Genomic DNA, 26,679 nt, shown 5'->3' with positions numbered 1-26,679 from the left:
ACATAAGTAAATACCTAGTTGAGCACCAAAACGTTTCGATTCCGCGTTGTGCCGAAGCTTTCGTTCCGATTTCCTCCGGTTGTTCGCCAAACGCTTTTCGCGCCATCACAAAGTCGGAACGTTTGGAAAAGTTTTCAGTTTTCATTTAACAGTCGAGCGGCGAGCATGAACCCGGTTTTGGGTAACCCCAGCAACCGTTAGATCCAAATAAATATTTTCCGATTGTCAACAAGCCGCGAGTTGCCAAGTGTTATAAATAATACAAGTGCCTTACTCGCAAAAAAAAGAGTCCATACATTGGATTGGCAAGATGGCCTGCTCCACAAACGTTTCGAAGGGGTTTGCCCTCTTCTGGGATATTATCCTCGCCGTGAGTAGAAGCATCTATAGAAATTACACATTACAAGTTGAGCGTTGCGAGGCAGGAATAGGTTTTGTGGCCCAAGATTGGTGACCCCAAAAGCACGACGACACTAATTATGCTGAAGCTGTAGCCAAGGCTAATTGTAGAGACACCACTTAACTTTGGCCCAATGCCAGCTCTTGCCAAATGCCAAGAATCGTTCTCCAGCTTCGCCCAAGTTCGTGCAGATTCATCAGCTTTTGTTTACTTCATTGCACAGAAACCACACGTTGGAGCACAACATTAAACACAAATATTGTTTTGAAATGTGTATTTCTTAGTTTTCAAATTTGTTTCGTTTTTAAATTCGGTCACAGTTATTAGCTGTTGAAGAAACCAATTCTATTTCAGCCAGGAAGAGAGAAACTCTGAAAAATACCTACGTTCTAGCGAATTTTATCCGCCCAAAAATATCTTTAATATGATATAATATTTATAAATTTGCTCGTCTGTTGTTTATTTTTTACTGAGCTTTTTATTTGGTTTTCAATTTCAACTTTTAATGGCTGCCAAGTCGAAACTTGGTCACCCACGCCATCGCTTAACCCTGAACAAAATCTACACACTTTTTTTAGATATCTGCTGTTATTTTAGTTGGATTTACTTGAACCAGATTTTGGCTTGGGATGTGTTTACGTATTTCTGTTGATGTCATGTCCCAGACGTTTTGGGCATCTTTCTGCCGTTCGATTCCAATGGAATGCGGCTGAAGGCCGAGGAAATGCCAGCGCGCGCCACATGGCGTATGCGCGATTTTCCACGTTTGGTTCCAGGCGAGTTAACTTCTGATTTGCGCGCTGAGGGATTTCAATTATGCTGCAGCCCAGGCAGAAACTGAAACTACTTCACTGTGTTTTAGGGTAGGGCCTAACCTTTGTGTCTCGGCCTTTAGAGCACAAAAATCCGGGCCCTGCTTGTTGGGGCTCTGGCAATGGCATTTGATCTGCCTACTCAGTGCACTAGTCCGCTTTATCAACGGATATGCAAACTAGTTGGCCGCAATGCTCCACCGAAGGCCGACCTTGGCCAGTCTGGTGATCTGGTGATCTGGTGATAATTGCGTTTAATTGCTTGTCTGCGTGGGGATATGAGAGCGAATTCAGTGCTCCTCTGTTGCCAACACATGGCGTTTCTTATCGCGTTTATGGGACAGCACCTAAGTGTCTTCCTAGGCCGCTAAATAATCTTAACAAGCGTAATAGCCGCTTTAGATATCACCGAGTGGGTTCTCTTGTAAACGGCGTTCTTAAGGTGCTGCTTCGAACTAAGTCACATAACGCCGCACTCAATCAAAGTCTAACTATGGGTCGATGGTCCTAAGTGAATTCAGATTGCTCGCTCGCTCAACTAATAAAGTTTGTTTGTTTTCGATTTCCGCGGGCCCAGCGGAATGATTTTGGGCGCCTAGGAATAATAAATTACAATTACAATTAAGTGGCGCGCAATACACAAAACAGTGCCAGATGTCTGAGTGGTACGTGTCTGCTGGACTACAGCTCATCCAAAAACACTAGAGTAATTATTCTTGGCTCATCCCTATGGTCTCATAAGCATTAATTGATGGGCCAGTGTCGATTGTAACTCTATTAATGTAAGCGATATTTTCCCGCTGCCTTGTTAGGCAACGCAGCTCATTAAATTCGGCCTTAAGTGAATATTTATTTAACTGCCTGCTATCCAGGCCCAAAAACCAGCGTTACGCCCAGTTTAGGCTTGCCAAAACGTTTTTGACCGGGGATTTCACTCTAAATCATTCAAAGCCACTTCGTAGGCTTTGGGCTTTGGGCTGATTCGTAAGCTTTTTCTAAGCCGGGCCCATTAAGAAGGGGTGACAAACAAACAAGGCACGACAAAGCCAACGTATTTGGCGACTGGTTTGCTTGTTTGCCGCCGACAATTGTATAAATAATTTACAAATTGGTGGCGACAACAGGTTGCCGTGCGCAAACATCATCGCGTTGTAATTACTACTCATTTCGAAAACTTACTTTCAGTGGGAGATTGAGTTTTGAATTCTTTGCGCTTCTCTGGGCAAGTTGCCAAATTACGAAGAGCCTACATTTGGCAGCAGAGTGCGAAATATCGCGTTGTTTGTGGAACTAGTGAGTCATAGTGGTAATTTTAAAATGCAACTGCAATGCATTCGAAAAGCGAGACAACTCTGCGCATACGTAATATAGCTCTATGATGGCATTAGACGGCGAGGATGACTAATGACCAAACTACATTGTGAAACGAGTTGTAAGAACTATGATTTAAGCTCAGAAGCAAACGCCTGGCTTGTTTCCATTGATTCTCGACAGAGAAACCTCATTTGCATACTGACTCAACGCGAAAGCCTTCGGGCGATACGGTTTTATCACCTTTCGGCCAAAGCTGAATTATTTACCCCTTCAATCATCCACTTCTCCACAGCTTTTCGGCCTGGTTCTGATTGGCCTTGGCGTGCACATCTACAAAATCGAGCACTTCGAGGTGGACGGCTACGTCATCATCGCGGTGGGCGCGGTCGTCGCTCTGACCGCCCTTTTCGGGGCTCTGGGAGCAGCGCGGGAGAGCAGCGCCGCATCGAAGGTGGTAAGTAAAAATTACACTAAGTAAAGGCGTCTCAGAGTGGGCGTGGCCCAAATGTTCCTCCTCCTACCAATTACATACTTTTCAACGAAACTAGCCATTTAACTCTACGAGTAAGGGGTGTAATTGTAACTTATACTTAGTAAAAAGTAATTCATAACTCTTACTTAGTAAAACTAAAAAATGCCAAATAAATCAAATTCTTTTGAATATGTACTTTTGGTCCAAAAACTTACGAGCGAAATTAGAAGTTGCACTCATCCCGGAATTTACAAAATTATAGATACGCAAGCTTGTTCAGAAACTAATAATATGGCCTTATATATTTGATCCTACTCCCGAACAATTTTAAGTGAATTTACATTACAATTGCGAATACTCTTTCTATTTCCCTGCTCAGTTCGTTGTTATTCTGATTATCCTGGTCGTACTGGAAGTTTTAGTAGTTGCTTTCCTGTGGGTTTTCCAAACCTCGCTGCTGATTAACTTGGACAAAACGTTCGACGATCTGTGGAACGACCAGCCCGTGCCAATCAAGCCTGGGAACCAGAGTCAGATTGCCAGCCTCGAGCGATGGGTAAGTACCAAAGAGATCCATTGAAAGTGGTGCTAGTGAAGATCTGTTGACATCTTAGTTGGATTGCTGCGGCAATGTGGGTCCGTCGGACTACATTCTGCCGCCGAATAGCTGCTACAACGGCGAGAGTGACAAACTGAATCTGGAAGGATGCCGGCAAAAGTTCCTGGACGTGATCGCCGATTCCTGGACGACATTTAACCTGGTTTCCTTGGTGCTATTGGGCTTGGAGGTGTGTAGAATGCCATAACTACATGTTGTTCACTAGTGAAAACCAATGCTTACTCCACAGATCATTTGCGCCCTGTTGGCCTATGTCCTGGCCAATAGCATCGTGAACCGCTGGCGACGCTCCAAGTACTATCAAAAATAGGCTCACGTACGGTTTTTGAAGTGGCGGCATTTCGAACATTTAAGTTTAAGTTGTGCATACTTAAGCCAAAGAACTCTCCATAGAAATACTTAAGCCGAAACAAATTTACTTAAGCCATGCAAGCCGAAAGCAGTGCGTTGATGGTATTCTGTTTATCAGTTGGGATAACTGTAGTGTTGAAGCGGCTTCTACTCCGCTTACAATGTAATTTAATCTACACTAAGCTCGACCTAAGCCACACATTTTTTGTAACAGCCAAGTCAAATAAAGAATCTGGCCGAAGAGCCAAAGATCCGACAGTCTGTTGACATCATTCCTATGATAATGAGTCAAAGGGGAGTGGCGGCCAAAAGGTGAGGGTGGCCACATGTTTCATAGAGCTCATTTTTGTGGAGCGCGTGGGCGCTCGTGCTCGTGCTCGCCTTTGATTTCCCCCTGGCATTTATTTGGCCACTGCATCTGGCCAACGGGTGGGACCGGACCGGACCGGACTGGCTGGCGACAGAATCCGAAGCAGTGGGAGAACGAATCTGTGGGCTAATCGTCTCCCAGCGACAGTTCTGCGAGTCGCCGCAGCCAGGCAAATGGAGATTATGCGACTTTAGTCTATATTTTGATGGCACTGCTCAAGGTGTGCGCTCGCCGACGGAAAAACTTGTAGAAAATTGGGAAAACCGAAAGCTAGCTGCGCCATGTACTGCACCACCCGACTGCTCAGATACGTTCTGTGTGTCATCAGTGGCGTCTGTGCCGTAAGTGCCCGAAATAGACCCGATCGGCTGACATTGAAGGGATTGTGGCCTTTGTTTAGCTAGGTGGCTGCCTGCTCATCTGGTACGGCGCCTGGCTGCTGGACAGCCTCTCCGACGAGCAGCGCGTGCTGGGAATGGATCACGGCGAGGAGCTGGCCGCCGTTCTGTGCATCCTTCTGGGCAGCGTCATCGTAGTGGGCAGCCTCTTCGGATCACTGGCTGTGGCCAAGGACTCCAGGACGCTGCTGATCTGCGTAAGCACTCGCCATTGATCATATAACTCACCTGGCTTCCTCAAACTAGGTTCCTCTTACTCCCATATTCAGTACGCAGTTTTGTTGGTGTTCCTCTTGATCGTTCAGTTTGTAATGGTCAGCATAAGTTATGCCGCCAGCCGGGATTCCCTGCCGGCTTCCTTGAGGCAGGGACTTGACGATCTGTGGGACTTGCAGCACGAGGGCAACAGCACTCTGAACTCGTACGAGGAGTGGGTAAGCTCGCAGGCCCTTGGATTACCTATTTCCTGCTCATAAGTGAACATGAATATCACCAGCTTCACTGCTGCGGCCGCAACAGCGCCGAGGACTACCTGCACCTGGAGAAGATGCCCCCGCCGAGTTGCTGCCTCGACCGGGACTGCACCCTGCCCACGAATCTCTTCATGGCGGGCTGCGAGGTCAAGTTCAAGGAGTATGTCACCGCGAAGACTGCCAACTTGCACTCGCTCAGTTGGTTCCTTGTGTTCTTCGAGGTAGGTGGAAATTTCAGAGTTTCTGATGTCAAATGGATGGGTTGAATTATATCCATAACTATCTATGATATGTAGTAGTTCGAATCTAACTTATTGCTCGACAAAATCATTATTATCAACCCAAATTCCAATACTTGAAATAGATTTACTCACCCCTACTTTAATTGCCTTTGTCCTTATATCTTTTGACACCCATGGCTACATATTGACTTATTATATTTGCAGTTCGCCGGCTCGGTGACCACCTGCTACCTGGTGGACAGCATTCGCAACGACCGCGACCGCATAAGATTCTATAATTAATAGTATCTATAGTATTTAGAGACTTACACGAACCGTATTATCGTTATTTGTTATGAATAATTTCCTAGCCTTGCGGCCCTGGCGAATTGTGATTGTAGTTTACGATGATTAACCAAGTTAGGCTACAGATACCAAGTATTCATTCATAAAACTGTACACTGGCACCCACGCCTAGAAATAATTCGAAACGAAAATAAATGGGCCCGTTGCCATTGACTTAACTTTTACAAGAGTTTTTTGTGGGCAAGCAGGAATGTAAACGTGTGGGGATCTGCGATAAACAAGAAAAGCGCACACGAGTGGGCGATTCTCGCTCTCGATTTTCCCTCACCGATTTATAGATAGAATATGCGATCGGTGAGTCGGTCGTTGCCTAAGTCAAAACAAAACACACTGTTTCGGTTCCCATCTCACATCGATGCCAGTTGATTCGCACAGCTGAACCACGGCGGTCGGACGTCGAGCGATCTTGGCCGCACCGCTGTATCCGAAAGATACGTATCTGAAACAGGCTGCTGGCCATATAGCCATATATGGAAGGCCTCTGCTGCAGTCTACTGCGCGCTGCCTTCGTATACCTCAACAGTCAGTCCCCAGCCGCATCTACAGGTTGATTGATCCCAGTAATCATGGGTCTGGGTGCCACTACAGTGAAGCATGTGCTGCTCTTGCTGAACTTTGTGTTTTCCGTGAGTAGCACACCTGGGAGCTCTAGTATTGGCCAACCTCACATGTCGCGTTTTCCGCAGGTGCTCGGGCTGGCGTTGATCGCCTTCGGAATTTTCTTTCTGATCTCCGCCGCTGAGAATGCAGTCAGCATTGGGGAAAATGTGGCCGGCGGCCTCATCATCGCCTTGGGCGTGGTCATCCTGATCATTGCGATCTTCGGCTGCCTGGCCGCCATCCACGAGGCTCCTGTGCGGCTCCTCATCGTAAGTAGCTCCGCCTTATTGACTCATTGAGTAACACCGATCCCAGACAGTTTGAAAACTTGTATTCGGTACAAACGCTTCACTATTTAGGTGCACTTTATAGTATTATCCTGATTGGCTTGTGGTTTTTTGCACGGTGCACTCTTAAATATCTGTACCCTGTACGGAGTATTAGAGTATTAGAGAGAGTATTAGAGTATTACTACTCTGGACGATTAGATTTAGCCGAATCACTGAGTCAGCTTAGATACTAATTGTAGGATCAGTTAGAAAGTTATTAGTTAGAAAGCTGTCAATCTTCTAAAAGTTGAGCTCTGTGATTAAGTAATACAACCACCCAAAAAAGGTGGTCCGGAATGCTTTTACTAAGCATCTTGGATATATTTTTTTCCAATTTCCTCTACAGTATGTGGGCGCCGTGGTGCTGCTGATCCTTGCCCAGCTGATGTTTCTCGGCATGTCCTCCCACGGCACCAAGGACGGAATCTCGGGCAGCATCAACGAGGGCTTCGACCGCCTTTGGGAGGCGGAGCGCAACCAAACGGGCGCCCTGGGCTACTACGAGTCCTGGCTGCAGTGCTGCGGGGTGAACAGTTCGGAGGACTACTGGGTCATCCATCACGGGATTCCGTCCAGCTGTTGTCCAGAAAACAAGTGCTTGGACACGCCGAGCAGGGTTTTTAAGACCGGCTGCAAGGCCGCCTTTGTCAAGTATCTGGACGACAAGTTACTGGTGTTCAAGATCGTCTGCTGGCTGCTCGTCATCGGCGAGGTGGGTTAGATCATTTGCCCAAATACGGACTTGCCTAATACGCCTTGCTTAATTCCCTTTTAGGCTGTGGGAGCTGTATTCGGTTGGCTGCTCTACAGCAGCGTGAAGAACCAAAGCCGCCGCAACAATGCCGTCTGGATGTAGGGATGGTTCTAAGTCAGCTTAGTCTTAGTTAATAATATATTTAAATCTGTTTTCTAATCAAGTGTTACTTTTTGAATATTTAATAACTGATTGCTAAAGGCAAACCTAATCTGTACAAAGAACTTAACACATTTAAGAGCAGTTTCCACGAAGTTTATACAGGGATTAATGTGCATATACTGGTTTTTTGATAAAGATATTTTTTGTTCCCAAATTTTACGTTTTTTGCTTTTCTTACCATTATTATTTCCAAAAACCAATACACAATTTTCATCTATTCGTATTTTGGCAGTTAAAACCCCCACCCATAGAACACCTTTTTATCTGGTTGCTAAGCATTTTTTCCGTGTTCACACATTTAATTACACAACATTTACATTTAAGGATTCACGACTTCAAAGTAATAGTTGGTCACAGTTCGAGTTATGTTTTCAGTGGACCACTTGGTGAACAAGGCGTAGAAACCCTTTGGCATGGGCACTCCGCGGATCTTGCGAGAGACTTCGGTGTTTGTAACGTCATCAATGCAAATGTATTTTTCTTTCTAAAAGGAAATATTACCCATGAAAATATCATTTTCCCTAATTTTAGCCTGTTCAACTGACCGTGTAGGGGCAACTGTGGTTCAGGTTCGAGTGGCCTTCGATGAATTCAAACACCATCTTGGCCAAATAGTTGTGGTGGTGGTTTTTCAAGTATCTGCAATAATCAAGCTTCACTGAATAGAGGAAGGGCTGCCAGTTAGAAGCCACGTTAATACTCTCACTGCGCCTTGTCATTAGCTGTAAGTAAATCTGCGGAGGAAAGTCACGGCACAACAAACTAGAAATGAGATTACCCTATATATACATAGATTACCTCTATATTTCTCAACATCGGCTGGAGCATAGTGTACCGAAGGCTAATTCTGTTTTTATCCTTGCTCAGATTGGTCAACTTACAGTATTCCACGGTCCACATGCTGAGGTCGGTGCTCTCGCAGGTCACATTGTTGAACCTTATAAAGACTGCCTGAATGCCAGATTATCCTCCATCAGCAGTGAGCCTTCTTCCCAACAGACATCTGTACTTACATGCAACTCTATCAGACATTGCAAGCCCATCAACAGTCCTAGAAGATTTACTGCAGCGCTACCCATCGATTGTCACAGAACAAGTGATTTATTTCAATGCAGTATTTCAATAGTAACCAGCTGATGAGCTGATTCGTGATGAGGACTAGACCACATTTCCAGTAATTGCATGGTAATTGCTGTCCACTGATCGCTTGAATGGCTTGATAGCGCTGCTAAGCACTTAATAGATTCGTGAGAGGGCTTGGAATTTCACCAAAATTGGAGCTATTGTTCGTCATTAGCTGTAACACATTAGCGCCCTACTAAATTCCTTGCAATTGAAACCAAAAGTTACGCTTGGTTGTAGTTCGCGTAGTGACGAAGGGTGACGTCGCGTCACTGACGAGTGAGTGGAGGAAAATGTTAGGGGAAATGTAAAATTCTGTAATTATGCATATAAGTAGGGCAAAATCTAATTTTTTAGGTTGGATTACCCTTACCCGTTGGACATCCCCTACCACATTCAGCTCATCCAGCAGTAGGAACCGAAGCACCCTGTACGCTGAGCCAGAAACGCGCCTGCGTCATTGTCACCACATTGATGGTAGTTGCCCGTTTGTTTTGGTTCTCATCTTGGCCAGTGGTGAGTATCCGGCGAGTGTTGGGGCCCTTGGGTCTCTCAGTTTTTGGCTCAGTCGCAGGCCAGCTTTTGCGGCATCCACACCACTAGCTCAAGTCCAACAGAGGGCTCAGAGCTGCGAGCCCAGTTTGATGTGGGCATAGACCTACTTGCAAGTAAACAATGCCCTGCCCCAATCCAGTGGCATAGTGCGAATCGAGAGGTCATCTCTTCCCTTTTATCGCCAGCCAGAGACCTTGCCTCAAAAGTAAAACCACCAAGGAAACTCACGTGCAACAGCGAGGCAACATGGAGAAGTCGTTTCCCATAACACCCTGGAAGTACGGCCTGCTGGTCACCTGCATTCTTATTGTGGTAAGTGAAACAGATGCGCATTTTTCCATTCCGCGTTTTCCCGTTTTCCCAAACCTGACCCAAATGAGTATCTTGCACAACACCCGGTGATGCGAACTATGAGCCAAAATCGAAAAATCAATATTGCGCCCAAGTGCACATCTTTCGCAAGAGAGCCAAATTGTGGCAAAGAGCCGATAAAGACCATAAACAAATCGATGCAATCTTAAAAATATTTATAAATACATAATACCTGTTCACATATTTACGTAATTTCGCCGGCCAGCTGTTTGCAGTTTTTGCCATATCTATTAATGGCACCACAATTCTGGGTGGCTTACGCCAATTAAATGCATTATTATATCAAGGCAAATTCATGTTGCATATATGTATTAAGCATAGCACACAACTTTTTGATGTGTTTATTGTCTTAAATGTTTTACATTTAAGAAGTACACTCTCTTAGTTTTTCATTTTGGTGCTTGGCAAGTAGAAGTGCCAAATGCTTAATGACCTTTTAGCCCCAGCTTAGGAAAGCAGTTCATGGATCACTAACTGCCAAATGTAGTGTAAAATTGACGCTGTCCATTGAGTAAAGTGGTAATGATCGTTTTTGTATTTATTTATTTGGCGCCCTAGCACTACACGTGCAATTTATCTTTTAAGGTAAATGTATTAGCTCAGTATAAATTGTATTTTTAGACAGTGGAGCTCGTTGGCCAACGATTTATTAAGTTATTTTTAACTATCCACAGCAAAAATACCTGTTGCACTTAAAGGTGTTGCGCTTTATGGATATTTTTGCATTATATATTATAAAGCTAGTTCCCGAAGATCATAGGGACTAACTCGGCACGTGATCCCGATCAGAAATTTATACTTTTTTGGGGTCAGAAGAGCATCTATCTCCAACATACCTTCCAATGCAGTTTCATTCTAAATCCGCGATAGATTCTCGCCCAAGAAGAAATGACTATGAACCCAACTAACTATTCTACTCCTATTCATTTAGACCTGCAACGTGTTCTTCTTCTCCTGCGGCGTGACCACCTGGGGCTCGGCTGTCTCCGTCTACGGCAGCTATGGGTCAGCCCTTTGTGGAGGAGCAGTCTTCGGAGTCGCCTTCCTGGGCATGTACGTGGCCTTGAAGGTGTCGTACAAGTATTCTATATACGTGAGTAGACTGCGTTCAAAACTCGTTCACAAGTCACATTCCTAACACCTCACATTCAGTACTTGATTTTCAGTGGCCTGGTCATAGCCGCACTGGGCTCCTACCTCTTCACCTTCACGGCGATGCGGGAGCAGCTGATGGGCAGGTTCGAGGAGCGCATGCGCGACCTCTTTGAGCGGAAGACCCACAGCGACGACAAGATGCAGCCGGTGCACAGTCTCTTCGGCTGCTGCGGAATCGAGGGACCGCAGGACTACCTCAAGGAGGAGCACGGCGCCCTGCCCAGCAGCTGCTGCTACGCCTTCGACTGCTCCAAGCCGGCCCACGTCTACGAGGAGGGCTGCTCCACCAAGGCGGTCGCCAATCTGAGGATGCAGGCGGAGCTTAACTACTATAGCTGCATGGCGATCATTGCCCTCGAGGTGAGACCCAAACGCTAACGTAATTTATTGCAGGGAAAATGTTTATTTAAGAGGTGCTAAATTGTTTTGAATTATCGACACACCCAACTAAATTAATGCATTTTTAGTTATATTCACGCTAAATAGAAGTCCCAAGAAGTGTGTTTTTTATTTCAATCATTTTTGTTTTGTTGTTCCGTAAGCTTTGGAATGTTAGATGTAGTGCATTCGTTACTATTTATTAAAAAAAAAACATTTTCATAATTTAAAGCATCTTCGACAGTGGTTGAAAAGCAAAATTTATTTTTTTAGCTCACGCCTTTGGCGATGACCGAACTTAACAACTTTTTTCTTATGTAAATTAAACTCGCTGGTGTACGCATATTTGGCCCCACATCAATACTATACCGGATTTCATTTTGCATGGATTTTATTTGCAGTTCCTGGGCTTGTTCACCGCTTACCATTTGGGCAAGGCTCGCAAGTACGCCAAAACCAAGGTAAAGGACGAGGAGACCCCCATCAACGCCTGATGATGAGGACACCCCGCATAATTACTGATAATAAAATTAACCAAATTAGTCAGAATGCCATTAGAAAATAAATACTTTCCATAGCCTAAACTCGTTCCTCGCAGTTGTATCTCTCTCCCATCGAATTCGGCAGCATTCGGCTGCGAAGATCTGATTTTGCGATTTTACGTACTGCCGGCAAGTATTTGCATCTGAAATTCATTGTCTTTCGGAGCTCCGAACTGGCTGGTTCGATCATAAAACAAGAGGACTCATACTTGGAGCTGTTAGTTTTGAATTTTAAAAACAGCAACAGGATGGGCTGTACTTCCGGTTGCGTTAAGTGTTTCCTTAACACTCTGAACACTTTGAATGCGGTAAGTTCTTAAACTAGACATAATCTATAAATGATAAGCCAGTATAGCAGTATGTTTGAGCGTAAGTCGATTGCTTTATGGATTTCAAACTTTTACAAACTTAAATCCGCAATGCGAATTTTATATGTGTGTTTCCCCAAGAATTTGACAAGTTGTTTGGCCAGTAAACGTAATGAATATGTTATTGGCTTGTCAGATATGTATGAAAAACATTTGGCGCACTCTAATGATTACCCCAACACATTCCAATTTGTGCTCTACAAATTTGTTTGATCTAAAAATGCTTTACGACTCTACCATATGCTGCGGTGTGTACCACATCTACAATTTGGGGAATGTTTAAATCAAGTTTTTAGCTTTAAAAAACTTTTCTTACGTCCTGGTTAAATGTAGCCCTGCCCCTTTAAAAATAACTCATTATTTAGCCATGTGCAGAGAGAACCAATCAAATATCACAGATTCCAGTGCCTAGATAAGCGGGAAAATCTAGTTTACCCCCGTGGCATTTGATAATATTCCGAATACAGTCGGAGTCACTGACATTTCATTCCGGTATCATTGCCAAAAGCTAATCTGAACTGCCATTGGCGACCCCATGCTCCCTCTTTAGCTGTTGGGTCTGTCCCTGATAGCAATTGCGACGTTGGCCCTTTCCAAAGCCCCTCTGGCGTACATTCTGTTCCTATATGGACTCGGTGGCATTATCTTGGTTTCGGCTGTTCTGGGATGCTGTGGCATCTGCATGGAGAACGTGTGTATGACCGCAACGGTGAGTGGAATCCCTATATCATCCGATTGGCAATTCACTGACGCTATGTTGACAACAGTACGGCTTCCTGCTGTTGGCTCAGCTAATAATCAGCTTGCTGGGCATCTTCCGCTTCAAGTTCACTGAGGAGTACATAGAGAAGTTCGCCGCCGAGGAGGTTCAGATGAAATGGGACCAGGAGCTGGTGGAACCCGGCGCCATGGACATTTACCAGGCAGTGGTGCGTATTGTGGCGAAGCTATTTTAATATATTTTAATATTTTCAACCATCCTAACCGCAGTATGAGTGTTGTGGGCGTGACAGCCCCGACGACTACGTGGCTATCGGTCGTCAAACCTTGCCGCCCAGCTGCTATCCCCAGGAGGATTCCCAGATGCCCCACTATCTAGCTGGATGTGTCCAAAAGTCCAGCGAGAACTTTGTGGTGCTCTTCAGCTACGCCCACGACACGAACTGGATCGCAGTGGGAATAACAGTAAGTGAGATACGAAATTCATTTGGAGGCACTAATCGCTTGAGTTCTTGCAGATTCTTATGATGATTGCCGCCTTTTACTTGGTCGGAAGATTCCGAAAGCAGCGCGTTCGCTACAGCTACTAAGTACTTATTTTTTAACTTTCTGGATCTGGATGTACTCGTATTTTAGAACGCCAGTATACCGTTGCAGTAATCATGTATAGACTTTTCGATGCTCGCCGGAGAAATAAAAGTGTATACCCGATGAATCGAATATTTTCAAATAAGTGCACTTGAAAATGCAAGCAGTGCAATCCGAACACATACTTTTAATTTAATTTGAGACTTCTATGTTGAGCATGTAGGGTTTCCATTTTGATTGTGGAAGGCACGATCCTGCTCCCCGCTCTGGAAATTGAGCTATTCCGCCGGTGGTGGTGGCGTCATTCAGTGCCGAGTGTCTGACGCAATCGAGCTGAATCAATCTCATCGCCTTAAATACGCTCGCTGGTAAATTGCTTCGAAAGGCGGTAGACGATTAGACCCTACTCCGCTCTCGATAAGACACACACCGCGGCTAAACATCTGGCAAATGGAGCCATATAGAGTTCCCAACTTGAATAGCGCTTCAGTTCTGTCAAGCATAACCAGCTCCACGCTTCGAGCTTTCCCGCCTCAGCTTCTGTTTGGCTTCCGGATGATGGGACACCACTAGAGGGCACCACTTAACTTTCTTGATTTGACTACTGCGAGTGCAGACGAATTTCCCTCACTGGAAATATATATATATATTATATATACAGATATATTTAAAATATATATATATTATATATATTTAAATTATATATATATATATATATATATATATTACTTTAAGATGATAATAACCTCTCAATAGGCGTATATCCATTTCCATTTTTATACCCGTCACTTGTACAGTATACGGTATACTAGATTCGTTGAAAAGTATGTAACACAGAAGGAAGCGTTTCTTCTATAGAGTATATACATACACTCTTGATCAGGGTCAATAGCCGAGTCGAACTGGCCATGTCCGTATGAACGCCTCGATCTCATATGATATTATTTTAATTTTTTTATATATCTTGTAAATTTCTATGTTTGCCAAAAAACTTTTTGCCACGTCCACTCCAACGCCCACAAACCGCCCAAAACTGTCACGCTTTTAAAAAATGTTATACATTTTATTATTTTTCCCCAATTTCTACAGATATTTCAGAACATTTTGAATTTTCTCGTTCGCACTTCCGCTAGCTGTGTAACGAGTATCTGAAGTCGGGGAACTCGAACTTTATTCATAGTTTGTAAACTAATGCATCTTTTGGCAGTAGTTGAAAATCAAAAGCTATATATTTTTTAATATGTAATTAGGCGTGTACGTTATCTACGAAAAGAAATACAAAAATCAGTGTGGGCCACTGAGGTTCTACTGTATTTTAATATGTGTGCTCGGCTGCTTTTGTTTGCATTAACAAACCCTGCTCGACGGCAACGGAACACTGTGGGGCGCATAACTTTAACTCAATTAAGTGTGAAAAATACTGGGAATGGAATTAGATATTTCTTTAAAAAATGATTAAATATGTAAATTTTTGCAAGCACAACTAGTCCATACCCTCTGCATTCCCCCAGCATTACGAGCAAAGTCTTCGTGACTATAACTTGGTAGTTACACGAACAGCTCTTTGGATTCTGGCCAGAAAAGTGGCCGCTCGTCCCACTGTGCGAGTTTCGGACCGCTCGACTCGGATCGGATTCCAAGCTAGAGAGTTTTCGGGTAGCTCAGTTTGCTCGTGACCGTGGTCGCACCAGTGCGCACTGCTAACCGATTCAGTCAGGTTCCGCCGATAAAGTTTCGGAAGTTTGAAAATTATCTGCGGCAGAGCTAGCTGCCGCACGTGTGGCACTGCGTCTCGGTATTTCGGTATTTCGGTATTTCGGCATTCTAGCCAAAGGCTATAGTTTGAAGTGGAAAAATATTCGAAATGGGTTGTGCAACGGGCACCATAAAGTACTCGCTGTTCCTGTTCAATGCATTATGGGCGGTAAGTAGAGCAACGAATTGGAGTTGGCATATGGGGATGTATCTGCGTATCTGCCGGTTCTTTTCTACAAATAGCCAGCTAATTGCGGTGGCTTGAAATTTGTTTAAGGAGCTCCGATGTTCCACGTCCAGCTGGTCAGTGGATGATATCATCTCGGGTGCGTGTTTGGCTTATGACTACACTTCGCGGCTGGCTGTGTGTGTTAGCCAGTGTCTATTGTTAATGGCTTCAGCTCGGCCTTTGAATTCCTTGAGCCAGAGGGGCGCTTGCCAGCCAAGCGGCGAAACGAGGCTGCTGAAGTGCGTCATGCATTGGGATTTCGTTTAAAAAGCTAATATGAGCGGAATATGGAAACCGGATTTTTCGGCTTATAATGATAATGAACAGCAATTAATTCGTACTAGTCAAAAAAACTTGCATTTCTGATGTAAGCCCAATCCCAGGAGATAATATACTGATCCGTATGGATCCCATCTGGGCATGTCCGTATGTTTGTCCGTTTGTCCGCCCGTCTGTCCGTCCGTATGAACTTCGAGTTCTCGGGAACTATTCAAGCCATGTTAGAAGGTTAGGATTAAGCTTGCAGATTCCAGTGTAAGTTGTACTGGCTTGCTTTAGAACGTTGCCAAGCCCATACAATATCAAAATATATTCATTTTATTATTTGTTTTGCCAATTTTTATCGACTTGCATTTTGATGTGCATATCCACTAGCTGAGCAACAGCTTTCGGCTAGCGTACTTTGTTGTTTTTTATCTGTTTTCCAACGTTGCTTTAAAGACTCAATATGTGCTTTATGAAAACATTCCAGACAGTCTAAGATTAAAAACAATATGCAAACTATACGCTGCTTTACAATCTCCTTGCTGGACATATTTATTCATTGACTATCTAACTTTCTGACTTTTAGATACTGGGTATCTTGGTGCTCATCCTTGGGGGCCTCGGCTGGGGAGCAATGTCGAATGCGTATGCCATCGGCATCTTGGTTCTAGGCGGTACTATCCTGGTAATATCCCTGTTCGGATGCTGCGGAGCCATTCGCAAATCGGCGCGCATGCTGTGGACGGTACGTCACTGAATATGGCAAAAACGTGAATCATTCATGATCTAATAATTCTGATTGCCGTGCAGTATGTGTCACTGCTGCTGGTTTTGCTCCTACTTATCGTGGCCTTTATCATCCTGCATCCCAAAGATGTCTTTAAGAAGTACGCCCTTCAGACGGTCGAGAATCAGTGGGAGCTGGAGCAGACAAGTCCTGGCAGTATGGACAATATTCAGAAGACGGTGAGTGCCATGTTCGTGATGAAAAGTCAAATTTACAACCCATCTACAGAAACCCCCTGAAGCTAGGATAGCAATTTTCCATTTATTATTTAACCAAGGCTAACACAAAGTGCTATTGCGCTCAAAAAGCGATGGAAGATGTTATAAAGTTTATTAATATGGGCTTACTTGTAATATGTGCATCTATGTAAACAGTTTATTAACTAGTGATTTTATTATATTCCTCCAGTACCAATGCTGTGGCCGGGACAGTGCCCAAGACTACTTGGATATCAAATTCTGGAACGACACCGTTCCAAGCAGCTGTTGCAAGGGAGGCAGCTGCGTGAATCCCCTGAATCTCTACGTGAAAGGCTGCCTCAGCCAAGTGGAGGAGGCTTATGCGGATGAGGCAACCACTCTGGCGTATTTAGAGTGGGGTCTGCTCGGATTGAACGTGAGTGAACTGTCTTGAAAATGTTGTAGAGGAAATTACTTACTCATTTATATATTTTTTTATAGGCTGCCATTCTCTTGCTGGCCATCTTCTTGGCCATTCACTACACCAACCAACAGAGGCGATATAACTATTAGTGAATAGTTACTGATTATGAAGCCAAACTCCTCATTTTTAAGAGTCATCAATGTACTGTTTGATTTTTGATACGAAAACACAGCTTTACTTGCCATGCAACTGATTTCGTCTTTATTTAAACAATCGAACATCTCTTATATAAAGCAGTTTTTAACACAGTCGAATTTTAAAATAATATGTACATTGTTACAAGACACACCCAAATGTTGTTTTAAAATACCAAATATAGGAAAAGTAGTTCCAACAAAGTTCTCCTTCAATAATAAGTTACAAATATTTTGTGCAAGAAAGTATTTTGAGTGTTTCAACCAGAAAATAACTTTATGAAGAACAAAATAACGACTTTCTTGTGCAAAATTCAAAAAATTTTGCCTTTGCAGTAAAATTGGGGCTTTCCTTCCTTTAAATATCAAAATTTATAAAAGATAGAAGGAAGAGTATAAGGTATATACAAATGTTCATACATATGTATAATCTTGTTTGGGTTCATTGGCAAGTCGATCTATCAATGACCGTCCTTTGTCCGTCCGTCTGAACGTTCTCGAGACTTTTAAATATTTATTATATTAATGATTTTAATTAATTAAACAAATTATGAGCACATATGGAAATGCCGATAGGAACGTACGTTTGCAAAATTGGAAACAATTGCATTACTACTTATATATTTCGCTATTTCTCTCTGATTCAAGTAATGGGTATCTAATAGTTGAAAGCCTTCTCGTAAAATGAAAAGATTCATTCTTTTAAAAACATGCACGTCGTGTTTAGAGTCACCTCTGTAAAATGATCGTTTCGCTCAGTGATCTTGTGCGTAGGAGTAAACTGACCACTAGAGGGCTCTTCAAATGAGTTGCGCAAACAACTATATATTTCGCTATTTCTCTCTGATTCAAGTAATGGGTATCTAATAGTTGAAAGCCTTCTCGTTTGTTCTATCCATGCATTTTCCTTGCTGTGTGCACATCCACCGTAAAATAAAAAGATGCATTCTTTTAAAAACATGCACGTCGTGTTTAGAGTCACCTCTCTAAAAACTTTACGAAATTAAATGATCGTTTCGCTCAGTGATCTTGTGCGTTGGAGAAAACTGACCACTAGAGGGCTCTTCAAATGAGTTGCGCAAACAACAGTCAAGCGGACTGGTGTATGCATACTGTAATAATTGGAAAACCAGAGCCGGAAAAAAACATAATTAAGTCCAAGTGACGCGGTCAAGCCATTTTTGACTGTATACATATGTACATACATACGTGTCTGTGTAGGAGTGGGAGGAATTTGGGAGTTTGTCTGCGAAAGGGGGGATTGCTCAACCCAGACATAACAACCACAAAACTTGTAAACAAAGCGCGTTTACAATCTGGGAAGGGGAGACAGTATCAATGGAGAGGTCGACACTCTGGACTGAGGATTGTGAATGTGAGTCACTACTGAATAAGCGCCAACTCCGGCTCAATATCATAAATGTTTGCAATAGGAATCAAAATTTAGCAAATAACGTTTGATTAATCCTAATATAATCAATTTAAAGTCACAATTTATAAATTAATATTTTGGTAATGATATACAAAAGAATTTTTGAGCCATTTAGTTCAAAGAGGGTAACTACCTTTAGTATCCTTATACAAACTTAAAAAAAAAATGGCTTTCAACGACTAGGTTAGACTTTTAATTCGAAATTAAACCTTGGTTGTGCTTTTTAATAGCTGCATTGGTCCCTAAAAGCTCTGGAAACATCGATATTCAGCTAATTAATTGCTTAAGCGCGAATCCATTCAATCACGTATGTGTGTACTGTCACAACCCGATAAGAATTCGAAAACACCACCGTATAAACCCAAGCCGACATGACGTCATGGCTTGGAGCGCTGACCCAAGTGCAGCGCTCTCTTTCGCGAGAGCGAGAGTGCTCTTGCGGTTTATTTCGATGGGGAAACAACAATCCTCAGGGGGAGAGAGAAACAAAACTTTTCCCGCTTTCAGTTCGCCAGCGTACGCAGAACGCGCCAGACCAAAAAGCTCAGATCCGAGAGCGGAAATCCCGCCGAGCGTCCAGCGGAAATATATTTGATTGTTATTCGAGCCCAGCAACGGTTTTTTAAATAAACAAAAAACGAACTTTGTTTGTGTGCGGAGAGAGAAGTCAAAGGTTAACACACTTGAGATTCGATACGTGATCGAGAGTTTCGACTTAATGCGTTTGGATCATGTTTTCAGATCCAACAACATGGGCTGTGCCACGACCAGCGTTAAGATCACCTCCATCGTGCTGAATGCCGTTTTAGGGGTAAGTCATCTCATACATGGACTACTAATTACCTCGACTGCGCCGGATATATTGTGCATATATATCCATGTTCCGTGCAAGGAAAATAGCGTGATGTCATGTGGAATGGGTGCACAAGTGAACGCGCTTCAAAAGCGCCCCAAGTGAATTATTTTTGACTATTCTATACCATATAAACTTGAAAACACACGGTCGGAAAGAGCATGTTTTTGAATATTTTCGAATATTCCGCTCTTGCTGGGTGTGTATTTTTAAGCGACGTCGCTCGTTCGTCCGGTTCGCGCCCACCTGAGATAGACGACCTGGCCTCAAGGTGGCCATTGCCCCTCCTGCTGCTGCTCCGATTTCTCCACCACTGGTAACTGGCTGCCATGACAGCCATGTTTACAGTGCCGCCTGTTCCCTGCTGTCCCCCTCCCGCCAGAGTCTTCAATTGCTGCCACCTCCGCTCCCGCAGGATGATGTCATGTCCACGTACCCTCGCCCAGTATTCGCACTCTGGTTTGCAGTCTGACCTATTTATCGCAATCGAACGCTGGAGTTCCCGAAACTGGGCCACCAGCAAGGGTGGGTGCCAACCCCCGGAAGGGCGGGTGCGGGAGTGACGGGGAGTATTCATGTCACTATCACAGCTCAGTCAGGCAAACTTCCCGAACGACAAATTATGTGATGCACTCAGCTGCGGCTCTTAATTGCCTCACAAATGAATGGCAATTGCCCTTGTAATTGCAGCTGCAACCGTATCATATTGTACAGGCGATCTTCCACAAGACCAAACTTTATAACATTAAGCATTATTAGCAGCGAGACCAGGTCCACTTTAGTTTTGTGAAATCTAAAAATAAAACCGGGGATTGAAAGTAGTACGATTTGCTTTAAGGTTTTAGGTTAATCCTATAAAAACTTTGGTAAAATCTATACGTTTCATCCGATTAAGTTCTTAGATATACATATGTATGTAAGTAGTCGACCGCAGAGGTTTCACTGTTATTAATTCCAGGTTCTAGCTGCTGGGGCCATCGGCTGGATTGCCTACAATGCGGACACGGAGACGGAGGAGTTCGTTATAGCTGCTTACGTCGCGTGCTCAGTCATCCTGGTCTTCGCGCTGCTGGGCATCTTCGCGGCCATTCGGGAATCGGTGGTGCTGACAGCAACGGTAAGGCAGTTAGCCTGAAGCCGAAACTGTTTCTGAATTTGAGCTGTTGCCTATCCCTTAGAGTGCCGTCTTCCTGCTGATCCTGGCCATCCCGCAGATCGTGAGCACCTGCCTCTTCATCCACGAGTTCGACGTGAAGAGCGGCCGGGACATAGTGGAGGTGGCCTGGCAGGCGAACAACATGGATGCCTTGCAGCAGAAGCACGAGTGCTGCGGCCAGAGCAGCGCCCTGGACTACATCCACCTCAACCAGCTGATCCCGCCCAGCTGCTACGCGGATCTGCAGCAGACCCCCAACCACCTCTACCTGGCAGGGTGCCTTGGAAAGGTGCAGAGCTTCTACGAGAGCGACAAGCTGCGCTTCATCATAGTGTCCTGGGTTCTAGTGGCCTTCGAGGTGGGTTTTCGGTGGCCAAGCTTAAAGTTATATGTACTCGTATTCTATATAAGTAATGTTTATTACCCGACTTCCTTTCAGTTGATCTGCTGTGCCTTGGCCGTTTTTCTGGCCATTAGCTTTAAGAACAAGCAGCGGCGGATGGAGTTCTAAGTCTTCGCTAATCTCGAGCTATCCAACAGTACAAACTCGGAATCGGGGTCTCGCTGATATTCTACGCTTCAACATTTCATAACCAAACGCAATGGACAGTCATAACTTATTCACTCCTACCTTAAAGTAACCTGTAATTAAAGTACATATTTATAGTTCAATTGGGTAATTACCCATCATAAGTATCATAATAAATGTGCGCGTGTTTGTTTTCACATGATTTGCTCGCCTGTCACCTTGTTTGCATGCTCATCCCATGGAAATATTAAGCATACGACGCGTGGTCCCAGCGCGCCTTTCATGGCCAAAACTTTTGGTTACTGGCTTTGGCTGCCAACTGACTTGTTGCTCGTCGCGTAATGGCATGTTTGGAGTCTCCAAGATGCAGTTAAGAGTGCTGCGCATAAATCCCTCAATGACCACGATGCTTGTGTACTGCTGAGTGGATTCTTGTGGGTCTGTCCAATTCCTAAATAAAAAAGGCGGTGAATGCTTTGGCCACTGACATCATACCACCCACAAGAATCCACTACACCAACGTGTGTGTAAATACAGTCGCCAAAAACATTAGTGCTCAAGAATCTTGTTCTGAATGTAAATTAGAAGGTCTTGAAGAGTAAGTAATAGAATAAAATCCAATTCGTGTGTTTGATATGTACAAGTGCATGCCAAATGCGTCGGGCATAATAAAAATCGCTGTTTGAATGCTTTACCCTGGAATAAGTTTTACAATTTTAGTTTAGTTACCAGTTACCCTCGATGCTTTTCGCTCAGTGCAGCAGGGCGAAGCGCCGCGGAATAGTTGAGTTCTGTCGAGTGGCGGAACCCACTAACTGGCGCTTTCGGGGGCGCCACATTTCAGTCGCACGTCAACCTCTACGGCAATAGGGCTGGCGGAGTTCATTGGGTGTTCGCTTTTCCGGTGGTCGTCGCATCGGGTCAACTGCGCAGCGGAGAACAGGTGCGGCAGCAAGGATAACGCAGTGGTTAATTATAGGGATTATTGATTGGCAACATGGCCTGCCGCACGTCGTTCCTGAAAGCCGTTCTTATCGCTCTCAATGTGCTGCTATCGGTGCGTATGAGTGAATGGACTGGGGCCAATGGACTAAATGTGACTTTATTGCCAGCTGATTGGAGTGACTTTGATTGCTCTGTCCGTGTACGAGCTGAACAGCTCCACGCCGGGCACCTTCGAGCACATCGCCATCGTGGTGCAGATCTTCGTGGGCACCTTCGTGGTGCTGACCTCGTTCCTGGGCTGCTTTGCCTCGGCTCGGGTCTCCCTGGGCCTGGTTTGGAGCGTAAGTGAAGCCTGGATAATAATAGTATTTAGTAATATGCAATAATCTTTAATTCTCTGCTAGTATGTGATCTGCCTGCTGATTTTGCTGTGCCTGCAGATTTACATAATCGCCGCAGCCCACTCTACGGACTACGTAGAGCGCTCCAGGAAGGACTTCCTGGCCAGCTGGGCTGATCAAAGGGACAGTGTGGAGCGGATAGCGCTCCTCGAGCAAAGGGTAAGTGCCAAACCAAACTCCAATACCCCGTTGTTGTATAATCATTCCTCCTGCATGCAGTACTCCTGCTGCGGCCAATCGGGCGCCCGTGACTATGTCCTGATGGGCCGGGGAATACCCCTGAGCTGCTACAGGGCGCAGGAGCGGCGCGAGAACAGCCTCTTCGCCGCGGGCTGCCTGCAGGCTGTGCAGGCTCATGCCACCGACAACGTGACCATCGGGCTCATCATCAAGTGGCTGCTGCTGCTGGTGGAGGTAGGTTCCATGCCGGCCTTGGCCACATACTTCGTGGGCTTGGTGGGCTTGGTGGGCCAAGGGCGGTGCGCACAAACAGACGCCCTAATGCTCCAATCAAATATTCCGATCTCTCCTCGCAGTTCGCCGCCCTGGGAGCCGCCACGCACTTGGGCATCACGGTGCGCAATAAATTACGGCGCGAAAGATTCTAACAGGTCTCTTGGAAGCGCATAATTCGATATCTATGGATGTTTATAGCAGTTTAGGATGATCTGGAGGCAACAGAAGCGTAGAATAAAAAACAAACCAGAGTCATAATATTCAATAAGTGTTGTTTGTGCCCACTATGCGGAATTTCGGCGGGCCTGCTAGTGGATGTATGTTGCCCATAAAGATGCGTATAAATATATACGATCCATCGGGTGCACTCAAAGAAAATCTACTACATTTTAGAAGTATACCTTTTTAATAAACAGAAACATAAAGGACCTATTTGCTTAGCTTAACACTTAAAAAGTAAAGTAAAAAGAAAATGTAATTTAAAACGAATGACTTAAAGAATGCCTCGACTATCATATACCCGTTCCTCGGCTAATGGGAGTGCGAGGAAGAGCTTTAAAATTACATTTAAAATATTGAAGCTATATATTCTTAGACATTTGCAGAGGCAGAAACACATATGTATAAATATGCTTAGGTTGCCTTGCAGTGTGTTGCAAACTTAAGCGATATAGTTCAACTATATAATTAGCAATTAAGTATTTCTCTCAGTGTGGGGCGGAAGAGGCGGGGGCCAACGAGGTCTGGTGAACGCCGGTCTCCTGAGTAACGACCGGCACACGAAACGCCGAAACGGAGACCGAGACCGAGGCGGACACGGATGCGGACACGGACGGCCACTCGGCGGATTTGTAAACAGTTCGCAGCTTCTTAGCGCTTTTTCGGGTTTCGCTTTATTTTGGCCCGGCCCACGTCCGACGTCCGACGGCACTAACGGTTCGGTCACCGCCACGCACAGACGGTCGAGAGTGGAAAGCGAATTTTCCGGGAAACGCGTCCGCCGCCTGGACCCGCCGCTCGAATGAGCTCTGAATGAGATTGATTTAAGGACAAAGCTGCACTCGCAAGTGAAAATGCCCACGGTTCGCGTGTGCCTGCAATGGACCTCGGTTGTCTTCAGTGCGCTGACGTTGGTAAGGGAGATATCTCCGGGAAATGCGCCTCATTAGCCAGCATAAACTTTCCATGATAGCCTCTGGCCAAGCGATAATTGTCACTGTGCCTTGATAATTTCAATGCAGATGTTTCTTGAGGCACACACTGCGTATGAGTAATGAAGCACTTGCCGATGGAAATCTCGATTCAGAATTAACTCGCTGGCATTCTGTCAAAGCACGATCATAAAGTGTCTTGCATTCTGGGCCCGTTTTTCATTGCCGCTTGTAATTTCTTGCTGCCGAGTAGCTGGCCAATTTGGCAGCAAACAAATCCCATTCAAATTTTCCATTTTCCATTTCCACCAGACAACATGTCACTCCGCGCCCGTAATGCCTACTTTTGTTGGGCAGGCGCATTTTCGGCACATTCAAAGCGACAGCAACAAGAAAGGAAGCTGTGTATGTGCCATTTAAAAATAAAGCCCAAAGTAATTTAATTTATATCTGCGTCCGTTTTGTTTTTATTTTGGTTCTTCTCGCTGCCCGATGACGTATGCCGCGCGTCGAAAGTTTGTCTCTGAAGATTTTGTTTGCCCATTCCATGGGCCATTAACAAACGCTTAGTGTGCGCAGGCATAATTCATAATCTTAATACCCATCCAGATCGTTGGCATCCTGGCAGCCCTGGCCGGCGTCTATGAGCTGGATCAGTTCAGCGAGGGCTCCGCGGAGCACGTGGAAAAGTTCATCCAACTGGGAATGGCAGGTGCGCTGATCCTGGCCGGCTTAGTCGGTTGCCTGGGAGCCATATTCGGTTCCATCAAGGTGATGGTGGTGGTGAGTAACCAGAGCAGATAATTTGTCGATTGGTGGGAACTTTGAACGCCTTGGTTTTCAGAACCTGGTTGTGCTCCTGGTTCTGATAGTCTTGCACATCTGGAAAGTGTCCCACTACAATGAGACCAAGCAGCTGGACGCCACTGAGGTGTACGTGATGGATCTCTGGATGAAGGAGCTGGTTCACCAAGGCGCCATGCAGGACTTGCAGCAGAAGGTGGCTCCTCCCCAATGCGATCGCCCTACGACCCCTAAATACGCTCTTTTCCCTCTTCCAGTACGAGTGCTGTGGTGACAAGGGCGTCTCCGACTACACGAGCCTCAACATGAAGGAGCCGCGCAGCTGTTTCCACACCAAGGACGGCATTCACGCCTTGTATCCGTATGCGGAGGGCTGCATGGCCGCCGTGAAGCGAGCCTACCTGCAGATGTATCGTTACGAGAAGTGGGTTCACTGCGGACTTATTGGCTACGAGGTGGGCAAAGCTGTCAGTTTGCAAACAAAATGGTTGAGAACTGAGACGTTGTAAATGCCAACTGCAACGCCTTGTTTCTTTTATTACAGGTCGTAGGCATCATCTTGGGAATCACCTTGTGCTGCCAGCTGACCAACAAGACCCGTCTTTACACCTACTAATTACGAATGACATTTATGGCTAAGCATTTGTGGATAACCAATAAACCCAAGTTTTCATAAGATCTTAAGTCAGGCGTCATGCAGTAAGTGCGCCCGAGAGGCGGACACATGGTTGGAGCGCGGCTCCCGCCGCACACCTGGAGGCACCTGTCTTCGAGCGATGCGCTGCCGCTGCCGCAGGCGGAAGAGCAGCACACTTAACGTCATGGTTTGCAGCAGTATGAAGATCTGCGGCAGATGAAGAGATCGATAATTATTCAAGAAACTGCTTTTCAGCCGCAAGTCAATTTCCCACCTCAAGGCCAACGATGACCCACATATAGAGCTTATCGCGGTGCTGGATGTACCGCTGACTGCGGTTCAGCGTCTCTAGGCAGCCGCTTGGATAGATCTGCGGGGCGGTGGCATTACCAGTGGCCTGATAACAGCTCGCTGGCACCAGCAGATGCAGCCGCTTGTAATCGTCGGCTCCATTGTAGCCGCAGCAGTGCTGGGAGGCCTCGTATTGGTGCATGAGCTCGGGTTCTCTGTCCAGACCATGCCAAGCCAGTTCCAGCTGCTGCCAGGCGCCACCAGAGCTCCTGAGGGACGGGCTGTGATAGTGGTGCAGCTGGAGGTACTCCGCTGCCAGAGCAATCAGTATGAATATGGTGAACTGTGGGGCAGTTTGTTAGGACTAGTAGGAATAGGATACGGTGTTTCCGTTCGCTTACAATCAGATTGACACACAGCAAGTTGGCGACCATGCCATAGCATCCGAACATCACGATCAGGCAGATGGCGCCGCCCAAGACCAGACTCTTCACGAAATACGTGTGCTCCGGCGTGTTAGGCTCCGCTATCTGCAGTCCTAGTCCTGCTCCAGACATCACTCCTATGCCCAGAAGCTGCAATACCACAGATTACCAACAATTGAAAAGGGAGTTTCAGGAACCAGACTTACCATATAGAGCAGATTGCAGAGCAGGCCCGTGTACTTTATTGTGTTATAGCAGCCGTTCATCGTGAGAGTGGTGTAATCTGCGGCAGGCACGCCAAATTTAAAGCCATTGCATCGCGACCT

The 26,679-nt window shown here is 45.3% G+C and overlaps 11 protein-coding genes across 13 annotated transcripts; 9 read left to right on the top strand and 2 right to left on the bottom strand.

Annotated features, from left to right (window-relative positions):
- The first annotated feature begins 87 nt into the window (after window positions 1–87).
- Window positions 88–4,226, top strand: LOC6541687 (tetraspanin-3). Its single transcript, XM_001970651.3, has 5 exons — window positions 88–370; window positions 2,819–2,980; window positions 3,378–3,554; window positions 3,613–3,786; window positions 3,847–4,226. The coding sequence occupies exons 1-5, from the start codon at window positions 311–313 to the stop codon at window positions 3,925–3,927; spliced, it is 654 nt and encodes a 217-aa protein (XP_001970687.1). The 5' UTR covers window positions 88–310; the 3' UTR covers window positions 3,928–4,226.
- A 307-nt stretch (window positions 4,227–4,533) lies between these two features.
- On the top strand, window positions 4,534–5,956 carry LOC6541263 (protein late bloomer). The gene is made up of 5 exons (XM_001970650.3): window positions 4,534–4,679; window positions 4,739–4,933; window positions 5,006–5,170; window positions 5,233–5,430; window positions 5,656–5,956. Exons 1-5 carry the CDS (start codon window positions 4,620–4,622, stop codon window positions 5,731–5,733), a joined length of 696 nt encoding a protein of 231 aa, XP_001970686.1. The 5' UTR covers window positions 4,534–4,619; the 3' UTR covers window positions 5,734–5,956.
- Window positions 5,957–6,115: 159 nt separating this feature from the next.
- Window positions 6,116–7,924, top strand: LOC6541241 (tetraspanin-9). The gene is made up of 4 exons (XM_001970649.3): window positions 6,116–6,422; window positions 6,483–6,665; window positions 7,072–7,437; window positions 7,501–7,924. Exons 1-4 carry the CDS (start codon window positions 6,363–6,365, stop codon window positions 7,579–7,581), a joined length of 690 nt encoding a protein of 229 aa, XP_001970685.1. The 5' UTR covers window positions 6,116–6,362; the 3' UTR covers window positions 7,582–7,924.
- Window positions 7,906–8,781, bottom strand: LOC6541506. 3 transcript variants are annotated; one of them, XM_026978729.1, is made up of 4 exons: window positions 8,655–8,713; window positions 8,440–8,578; window positions 8,187–8,375; window positions 7,906–8,125 (listed from the first exon to the last, which is right to left on the bottom strand). In XM_026978729.1, coding segments are annotated over exons 1-4 (495 nt in total). In that variant the 5' UTR covers window positions 8,657–8,713; the 3' UTR covers window positions 7,906–7,960. The 3 variants fall into 3 exon arrangements, with proteins under 3 accessions (XP_026834530.1, XP_001970684.2, XP_026834528.1); XM_001970648.3 differs by having other exon boundaries at window positions 7,907–8,125; window positions 8,440–8,592; window positions 8,655–8,781; XM_026978727.1 differs by having other exon boundaries at window positions 7,907–8,125; window positions 8,440–8,588; window positions 8,655–8,732.
- Window positions 8,782–9,306: 525 nt separating this feature from the next.
- LOC6541577 lies at window positions 9,307–11,806 on the top strand. Its single transcript, XM_026978793.1, has 5 exons — window positions 9,307–9,431; window positions 9,504–9,630; window positions 10,622–10,783; window positions 10,843–11,205; window positions 11,625–11,806. The coding sequence occupies exons 2-5, from the start codon at window positions 9,565–9,567 to the stop codon at window positions 11,715–11,717; spliced, it is 684 nt and encodes a 227-aa protein (XP_026834594.1). The 5' UTR covers window positions 9,307–9,431; window positions 9,504–9,564; the 3' UTR covers window positions 11,718–11,806.
- Window positions 11,807–11,923: 117 nt separating this feature from the next.
- LOC6541274 (23 kDa integral membrane protein) lies at window positions 11,924–13,585 on the top strand. Its single transcript, XM_001970646.3, has 5 exons — window positions 11,924–12,073; window positions 12,684–12,842; window positions 12,901–13,062; window positions 13,124–13,318; window positions 13,372–13,585. The coding sequence occupies exons 1-5, from the start codon at window positions 12,014–12,016 to the stop codon at window positions 13,441–13,443; spliced, it is 648 nt and encodes a 215-aa protein (XP_001970682.1). The 5' UTR covers window positions 11,924–12,013; the 3' UTR covers window positions 13,444–13,585.
- Window positions 13,586–15,099: 1,514 nt separating this feature from the next.
- LOC6541129 (protein late bloomer) lies at window positions 15,100–17,477 on the top strand. The gene is made up of 5 exons (XM_001970645.3): window positions 15,100–15,365; window positions 16,276–16,434; window positions 16,500–16,655; window positions 16,885–17,091; window positions 17,157–17,477. Exons 1-5 carry the CDS (start codon window positions 15,306–15,308, stop codon window positions 17,226–17,228), a joined length of 654 nt encoding a protein of 217 aa, XP_001970681.1. The 5' UTR covers window positions 15,100–15,305; the 3' UTR covers window positions 17,229–17,477.
- Window positions 17,478–19,180: 1,703 nt separating this feature from the next.
- On the top strand, window positions 19,181–21,445 carry LOC6541214 (protein late bloomer). The gene is made up of 5 exons (XM_001970644.3): window positions 19,181–19,378; window positions 19,447–19,516; window positions 20,517–20,675; window positions 20,737–21,072; window positions 21,154–21,445. The coding sequence occupies exons 2-5, from the start codon at window positions 19,457–19,459 to the stop codon at window positions 21,223–21,225; spliced, it is 627 nt and encodes a 208-aa protein (XP_001970680.1). The 5' UTR covers window positions 19,181–19,378; window positions 19,447–19,456; the 3' UTR covers window positions 21,226–21,445.
- Window positions 21,446–22,083: 638 nt separating this feature from the next.
- On the top strand, window positions 22,084–23,469 carry LOC6541391 (protein late bloomer). The gene is made up of 5 exons (XM_001970643.2): window positions 22,084–22,300; window positions 22,356–22,529; window positions 22,593–22,748; window positions 22,809–23,003; window positions 23,126–23,469. Exons 1-5 carry the CDS (start codon window positions 22,241–22,243, stop codon window positions 23,195–23,197), a joined length of 657 nt encoding a protein of 218 aa, XP_001970679.1. The 5' UTR covers window positions 22,084–22,240; the 3' UTR covers window positions 23,198–23,469.
- A 256-nt stretch (window positions 23,470–23,725) lies between these two features.
- Window positions 23,726–26,674, bottom strand: LOC6541475 (protein late bloomer). Its single transcript, XM_001970641.3, has 4 exons — window positions 26,560–26,674; window positions 26,330–26,503; window positions 25,912–26,271; window positions 23,726–25,844 (listed from the first exon to the last, which is right to left on the bottom strand). The coding sequence occupies exons 1-4, from the start codon at window positions 26,617–26,619 to the stop codon at window positions 25,686–25,688; spliced, it is 753 nt and encodes a 250-aa protein (XP_001970677.1). The 5' UTR covers window positions 26,620–26,674; the 3' UTR covers window positions 23,726–25,685.
- LOC6541073 (protein late bloomer) lies at window positions 23,971–25,684 on the top strand. Its single transcript, XM_001970642.3, has 5 exons — window positions 23,971–24,178; window positions 24,806–24,979; window positions 25,041–25,196; window positions 25,258–25,455; window positions 25,545–25,684. Exons 1-5 carry the CDS (start codon window positions 24,119–24,121, stop codon window positions 25,614–25,616), a joined length of 660 nt encoding a protein of 219 aa, XP_001970678.1. The 5' UTR covers window positions 23,971–24,118; the 3' UTR covers window positions 25,617–25,684.
- Window positions 26,675–26,679: the final 5 nt, after the last annotated feature.

The sequence above is a fragment of the Drosophila erecta genome, unplaced genomic scaffold (assembly GCF_003286155.1).
Source record: "Drosophila erecta strain 14021-0224.00,06,07 unplaced genomic scaffold, DereRS2 tig00000055-arrow-pilon, whole genome shotgun sequence".
In the NCBI taxonomy this organism is placed as follows: domain Eukaryota; kingdom Metazoa; phylum Arthropoda; class Insecta; order Diptera; family Drosophilidae; genus Drosophila; species Drosophila erecta.
The sequence above is the reverse complement of the archived record's forward strand: the minus strand, read 5'-3'. Positions and strand labels throughout refer to the sequence as shown.